Consider the following 7,454-nt stretch of genomic DNA (forward strand, 5'->3'; position numbering starts at 1 on the left):
GTGACATGCACTCGGGATAGGGGCCCTATATATAATTACTTATACATTATTATTATACGTATACCAATTTATTTATATATAATTGTGGGTAATATATTAGAAGGGAAGGGTCACCTACACCCTAATGGCATTTCTACTAATCTTCCATGATTTGACTACGCATTATGCTCGCTTCCCATTTGTATTCCAGATCTTCTGTTCAGAATGGGGCCTCCTCTTTACCACCTATCAGATTTGGCCCTTCCCTCCTACCAAGGAGACCGCTGGTAACATTCACATTTTTACATGGAATTTTTCGAAATAAAGGGGGCGGTATAGGATTCGAACCCCCGATATCACTGCTAAGACCCTCCGACTCGCCCACTCGAGTCGCTTAGCCCTTCTTAAATTGGTGATGAAGGTGCATCAGGCTTAGGTTCTGCTTTAGCAAATTGCATTAATCTCTCAAATTTGACACTTGACCTTGAGTAAAAACAGTTTATTAGTTTTGGATTGTGATATTTTAAACTATAAAAATGAATATAAAAAAAAAAGCTCTTTAAATATATTTGATAGCTTTATTTATTTTATTTTTTTATCTTTTTTGTTCCTCTCAAATTATTTTATTTGTTAATTTAAAGAATAATTTTTAATTTAAAAGTTTATTTTATTTTGATATTTATTTTAAAATTTACACAAATTTATTATAAATTTTTTAGCTCAATGAATGAATCATAAGAACTCAAGGTAAAAAGCAAGTGTCTTAAATCAAAAAGATTAGTTGTCTTTAATATTTATTTCTAATGATAAACAATTGGTGAAAAAAAGATGAATAAATATAAAATGTTTGAATATTATTAAATATTTAATTATATAATATTTTGAAAAAGTGTTTTTAACCTAAAATATAAATAGATAGATAGATTTTATTATTGATTTTATATTATTAAATATCATTCATATTTTTGTAAGTAAATAAATTATTTATAAAAAATAAAATAATTAAATTTACTTAAATAAATTAAATCCTCATAAGCAAACTCTCTGGTTTATCCAAAAATGATCAAATAATTTCAAACTTTTAGTTTTATATTAAATCTTATTAAATTATATAAATACCAAACTTTTATATGCCAGTTACATTTTAATCTTAAATATTATCCATGAATCATATTTCTATCCTTTTTTTATTTATCATGATTAATTGGATGCCATGATTTAAATAAAACCTTAGGGATAAATAAAGTTTTACTTTTTATTTTAACTTTAATGGTTTTAACGTTTTTTTTTTTTCTCAAACTTTTAATTTATCTTATGATCATTTTTTTCATTTTATATTTTTTAAAATCATAAAATAATTGTTTTTTTAAATTATCATTTATTCATTCAGACAATACAAATTTGATTTTTTTATTTAAGAATATTTAGAGTAAATTAATAAATTTAAAAGTCTTTAATGCTGAATTTGGTTTTTTATAAGCTTATTTCATATCAAGAATTTATGTAATTTTTTTTTAATGTGGTATAATAAATTTTAAAATGCTTATCTTATTTTTTATTATAAAATGTTCTATAAATATTCTTGAAAAATGCAAATCTGAGGTTTGGAGTATCTCAATACAAATATTTACTTTTTTTAAATTTAATTTTAATATAAATTTTCAATATATTTTTAAAATAATATTTTTTAAACAAATAATTATGTCTTTTATCAAATATTTAAACAAACAACTATCACTTTTACATATAAACCTTGTTTATTTATTTTATAAGAAAGACTTTTTAAATATTTTTAAATTTTAAAGTTATCTAATTTTTTCAATATCTTAAAAACTATTTTCTTTCGCATGTTAGTGTTAGTGTTTATTTGAAGATTAAATGGTTGCTTTTAATTTTTAGCAACTACTTACAAATAAATAAATATCTATCTATTTATTTGATTATTAGAAAAATTGAATATTTCATTTGTTATTAGACTATAGATATTCAAATTTCCACCAAATCTTAATTAAATCAAGTAATTTAGTCTTATTTGAAAACTCTTATAAAATTGAATCTTTTTTTTCAAAGTTGAGAAAATCAATTACTTGGTATTGTTATTCAGTTACTAAAACTGTTAAATATCCATAATTTTTCCTCTTTTCATCATTTATAATTATATAAAAGCTTTTATCATCTTTTGGATTATAGAAAAGGTCTAAATTAATATTTTGTTTTACTTGAGTGAACCTTTTTATATCATTTTTAATTTAATCTTTGTACTAATCATTAAAATTTCCTTTCTCAAATGCAGAATTCATGATCTTAAAATCAGAGTCATTATCATCTTTTATGAGTTATTATTAGACGCAAGAATCTTTATTTTCATATTTAGAATCAACTGAGAATTTCTATTAATTAATACTAATGCTAGTAGGCTTTTAAGGAGAAATTTGCTTTGTTTTCTCATAATTAAATTAATTTATATTTTTTTAATCATACTCAAATTTCCACCAAAGCCTGATTAAATCAAATAACTTATTTCCATTATCTACTGGTTGGAGTGTTTAATTGGCTTTTTCTTTTTACACTAAATCAACAGCTTTGTATCTTTTTTATAAATAAAAATATCACAATCAAAAACAAATAAACTGTTTTTACCCAAGATCAAGTGTCAAATTTAAAAGATTAGTGCAATTTGCTAAGCAAGAGCTTAAATATGATGCACCTTTTGCACTAATTTAATTTTATCTTTTTAAATATTGAAAAAAAAATATAAAATTAATTAATAATTTAGAAGGTAAAAATGAAGAAAAAATAATAAATAATAAGAAATAAACTAATTTATAAATAAATAATAAAAGCAAATGTTGAAAGTAGAAAAATAAATGAGTTAAATAAGAAAGATTGTAGAAAAAACAACACAATTAAAATAAAAAAGTAAATCAAATAAAAAGTTAATAAACAAGTAAAAAGAGCAAAATTGTTACAAATTCATTTTTATAAATAAAAATATCACAATCCAAAACAAATAAATAAATAAATAAATAAATAAATAAATAAATAAATAAATAAATAAATAAACTGTTTTTACCTAAGATCAAGTATCAAATCTGAGAGATTAGTGCAGTTTGCTAATCCAGAACCTAAGTCTAATGCACCTTTTTCACAAATTTAATTACTACTTTTTATATTTTGAAGAAATAAAATAAAAAAATAAGAAATGAATAAATAATTAATAAAAACAAATAATGAAAATAAAAAATGAGTTAAATTAAGAAAGATTGTAGAAAAAACAATTCAATTACAGTAAAAAAGAAAAAAAAAACATAAACCTAATAAAAAGTTAATAAAAAAATTGAAAGAAAGAGCTATATTATTTTAAATTCATTTTTTTAATAAAAATATCACAATCCAATACAAATGAATAAATAAACTGTTTTTACCGAAGATCAAGTGTCAAATTTGAGAGATTAGTGCAATTTGCTAAACAAGAGCCTAAGTCTGATGCACCTTAATCATTAATTTAATTCTCACTTTTTAAATATTGAAGAAAAAATATATTGCTAATTAGTTTTTTAGAAGGAAAAAATGAAGATAAAATATGAAGTAATAAGAAATAAATAACAAAAGCAAAAGTTGAAAATAAAAAAATGAGTTAAAATAAAGAAAAATAATAGAAAAAGCAACTCAATTACAATAAAAAATAAAAAGAAAAGTAAATCAAATAAAAAGCTAATAAACAAGCTAAAAGAGTTATCTTATTTTAAATTCATTTTTAGCTAAAAATATCACAATCCAAAACAAATAAATAAGTAAATAAACTGTTTTTACTGAAGATCAAGTGTCAAATTTGAGAGATTAGTGCAATTTGCTAAACCAATAACTAAGTCTGATACACCTTTTGCACCAATTTAATTCTTACTTTTTATATATTAAAAAAAAATGAAATAATAAAAAATAATAACAAATTTTGAAAATAAAAATGAGTTATATTAAGAAATATTGTAGAAAAGATAACATGATTACAATAAAAAAGAAAAAAAAAAGTAAATTAAATAAAAAGCTAATAAACAAGTTGAAAGAAAGAGCTGTTTTATTTTAAATTAATATTTATAAATAAAACTATCACAATTTAAAACAAATAAATAAACTGTTTTTACCAAAGATCAAGAGTCAAATTTTAGAGATTATTGCAAATATTTAAACAAGCACCTAAATCTGATACATCTTCATCACCAATTTAACTGGATCTTTTTAAATATTGAATAAAAATATAAAATTAATTAGTTATTTTAAAGGAAGAAATGAAGAAAATAAGAAATGAATGAATTAATAAATTTAAAATAAAAGCAAATGTTGAAAATTAAAAAATGAATGATTTAAATTATGAAAGATCGAAGAAAAAAAAAGCACAAGGATAATAAAAAAGAGAAAAAAGTATTGAAATAAAAAGCTAATCTAAAAGTTAAAAGAGCTTTATTGTTTAAAATTCGTTTTTTTAGTTTGAAATGAACTGAAAGTGAAATATATAGAAAATATTTTTTATAATGATAATTTTTATTATATATTAAATATACCTCAGATCAATATGGAGAATCTAATGAGATAAAAGTGAAGATTTAAATAACTTTTAATATTAGCAAAAATAAATTTAAAGTATATTGATATAAAAATAAATAATTACTTCTTCTAATCTGTTGTAATATTTAATCTATTATATCATTTATTTTTTTCCTAAAATATTGAATAGCAATTTATGTAAATTTAATTAATTAATTAATTAATTTTAAGCGGATAAAAAAAACAAATAAATTATATGAATTTGTAAATTAATTTGCTCTACTAAGAGAAATCACAATAAACTTAGTCTAATATTTATTATTAAATCTAAATATTTTTATTTAAAATGAATATAGCTTAATGCCATTCAAAAATTTATGAATTAAGATCACTATTTTTTTGAATGGTTGTGTCTACCCTATTTGACAAAATTTAGCTCAATTTATAAATTTTGATGTAAAAAATATATATATAAATCAGATTTTTTAATAAATAAATAAAAAATCTATTTGATAATAAGTGGCATGCAAACCATGAAATTTTTGTAAGGTATGTTGATTTTACTAGAGATATTATAAGTATTCCTAAATTTACAGAGCTAAAACAGAAAAATCTATTTATAAACATTATTTTTATAATATTTAAGAACATTAACTACTAGGTTTTTTCAAATATGACTGGCCATCTCTAACTCCTACTATATTTATTTTTAAGAAAATGTTATAAATACAAATATTAAGTTTAATTAGTGAATGTTAAATTAATTTTTATGTGATATCTCTTCATAAAACCAAATATATAAATTAATAATTGATAATTAATTAATTATTATATTTATTTGTTCTTTTTATCCATTTACAATTAAATAAATTGCTATTCAATATTTTTGAAAAAAAAAATAAATGATATAATAGATTAAAAAATATTACAAATTAGAAGATGTAATTATTAATTTTTTTATTAATATCCTTTAAATTTATATAAATTAATAAAAAAAGTTTAAAAGCTCTTCACTTTTATCTCATTAGGTTCTCCATATTAATCTTGAGTAAATTTAATTAAAAATATTATTTTTATTATTATTAATATTTTTTGTATATTTAATTTTCAATTTATTTAAATAAATAATTTTTGAAAAAAAATTATCATCATAATTTATTGATTTTTGTTAAAACTAAAATTTTTTAGCTATCTTAACTTAAATTTCATTTCAATTTTTTATTAATTATTTATTATTCATTTTTTATTATTTGATATTTTTTCTTCTTTTTTTGTTATTAAAACTTACACTTAATAAAAGCTATTTATTAGTTTTACATCGTAATATTTTTAATTATAAAAATTAATTTAAAACATTATAGTTCTTTTAATTTATTTGATTTCTTTTCCTTTTTCTTTTTATTATGATTTCTTATTTTTTCATTCTTTGTTAATTTTATTAATTTTTTATTAATCTTATTATTTCATATTTTTTCCTCCTAATTAACTAGAATGGAATACCTATTTAATTTATATCTAAGTAAAATTATAAATAAAGCTAATTTTTTGAAAGCATAACATATCTTTTTTGAAAAAAATATAAAAAATATTTAAAATCTTAATTTTATAAAACGTAAAAACTGGTTATAAAACTCGCTTTTTGCAAATTTGTATGGTAACTTACTCTATTTAATGATACATTTTTTGTTCAATATTTAAAAAGTTATAATTAAATTGGTGATGAAGGTATATCAAGCTTAGGTTCTGCTTTAACAAATTGCATTAATCTCTCAAATTTGACACTTAACCTTTAGTAAAAACAGTTTATTTGTTTTTGATTGTGATATTTTTAATTATAAAAACAATAAAACTCTTTTTTCTTTTTATTTTTATTGTGATTGCTTTTTTTTTTGTTCTTTCTTTGTTAATTTAGCTCATCATTTTATTTTCAACTTTTGCTTTTATTATTTATTTCTTATTATTTCATATTTTTTCTTCATTTTTTTCTTTAATTAACTATTTAATGATATATTTTTTCTTAAATATTTAAAAAGTAGGAATTAAATTGGTGCCATTGGTGCATCAGGCTTAGGTTCTGCTTTAGCAAATTGCATTAATCTCTCAAATTTGACACTTTACCTTGAGTAAAAATAATTTATTTGTTTTGGATTGTGATATTTTAAATTATAAAAACTAATTAAAAACAATAAAGCTCTTTTTTCTTTTTCTTTTTATTGTGCTTGCTTTTTTTTGTTCTTTCTTTGTTAATTTAGCTCATCATTTTATTTTCAACTTTTGCTTTTATTATTTATTTCTTATTATTTCATATTTTTTCTTCATTTTTTTCTTTAATTAACTATTTAATGATATATTTTTTCTTCAATATTTAAAAAGTAGCAATTAAATTGGTGGTGAAGGTGCATCAGGCTTAGGTTCTGCTTTAGCAAATTGCATTAATCTCTCAAATTTGACACTTGACCTTAAGTAAAAATAATATATTTGTTTTGGATTGTGATATTTTAAATTATAAAAACTAATTAAAAACAATAAAGCTCTTTTTTCTTTTTCTTTTTATTGTGCTTGCTTGTTTTTTGTTCTTTCTTTGTTAATTTAGCTCATCATTTTATTTTTAACTTTTGCTTTTATTATTTATTTCTTATTATTTCATATTTTTTCTTCATTTTTCTTTAATTTACTATTTAATGATATATTTTTTCTTCAATATTTAAAAAGTGGCAATTAAATTGGTGATGAAGGTGCATCAGGCTTAGGTTCTGCTTTAGAAAATTGCATTAATCTCTCAAATTTGACACTTGACCTTGGGTAAAAACAGTTTATTTATTTTGGATTGTGATATTTTAAATTATAAAAACTAGTTAAAAACAATAAAGCTCTTTTTTATTTTTCTTTTTATTGTGCTTGCTTTTTTTTTGTTCTTTATTTGTTAATTTATC

The 7,454-nt window shown here is 19.5% G+C and overlaps 3 protein-coding genes across 3 annotated transcripts in view; 1 reads left to right on the top strand and 2 right to left on the bottom strand. All coding sequences in view use genetic code 6, as the record gives it.

Annotated features, from left to right (window-relative positions):
• The window catches only part of TTHERM_01593600 (hypothetical protein), a gene marked incomplete at both ends in the record, with an annotated part of 429 nt that extends 382 nt beyond the window's left edge, over positions 1 to 47 (bottom strand). The window contains one exon of the mRNA XM_001026416.3: positions 1 to 47. This exon is cut by the window's left edge and continues 216 nt beyond it. Coding sequence (XP_001026416.3) covers positions 1 to 47 — 47 coding nt within the window.
• Positions 48 to 204: 157 nt separating this feature from the next.
• TTHERM_01594600 (hypothetical protein) lies at positions 205 to 498 on the top strand (the record flags this gene model as incomplete). Its single annotated transcript, XM_001026417.1, has 1 exon — positions 205 to 498. One exon carries the CDS (start codon positions 205 to 207, stop codon positions 496 to 498), a length of 294 nt encoding a protein of 97 aa, XP_001026417.1.
• Positions 499 to 1,940: 1,442 nt separating this feature from the next.
• On the bottom strand, positions 1,941 to 4,558 carry TTHERM_01594610 (hypothetical protein; the record flags this gene model as incomplete). Its single annotated transcript, XM_001026418.2, has 7 exons — positions 1,941 to 2,568; positions 2,620 to 2,709; positions 3,053 to 3,142; positions 3,405 to 3,494; positions 3,793 to 3,882; positions 4,122 to 4,211; positions 4,539 to 4,558. Coding segments are annotated over 7 exons (1,098 nt in total), but the record flags the coding sequence as incomplete, so codon positions are not given.
• Between the last annotated feature and the right edge of the window lie 2,896 nt (positions 4,559 to 7,454).

This window comes from Tetrahymena thermophila (genome assembly GCF_000189635.1).
Source record: "Tetrahymena thermophila SB210 genomic scaffold scf_8254022, whole genome shotgun sequence".
In the NCBI taxonomy this organism is placed as follows: Eukaryota; Ciliophora; class Oligohymenophorea; order Hymenostomatida; family Tetrahymenidae; genus Tetrahymena; species Tetrahymena thermophila.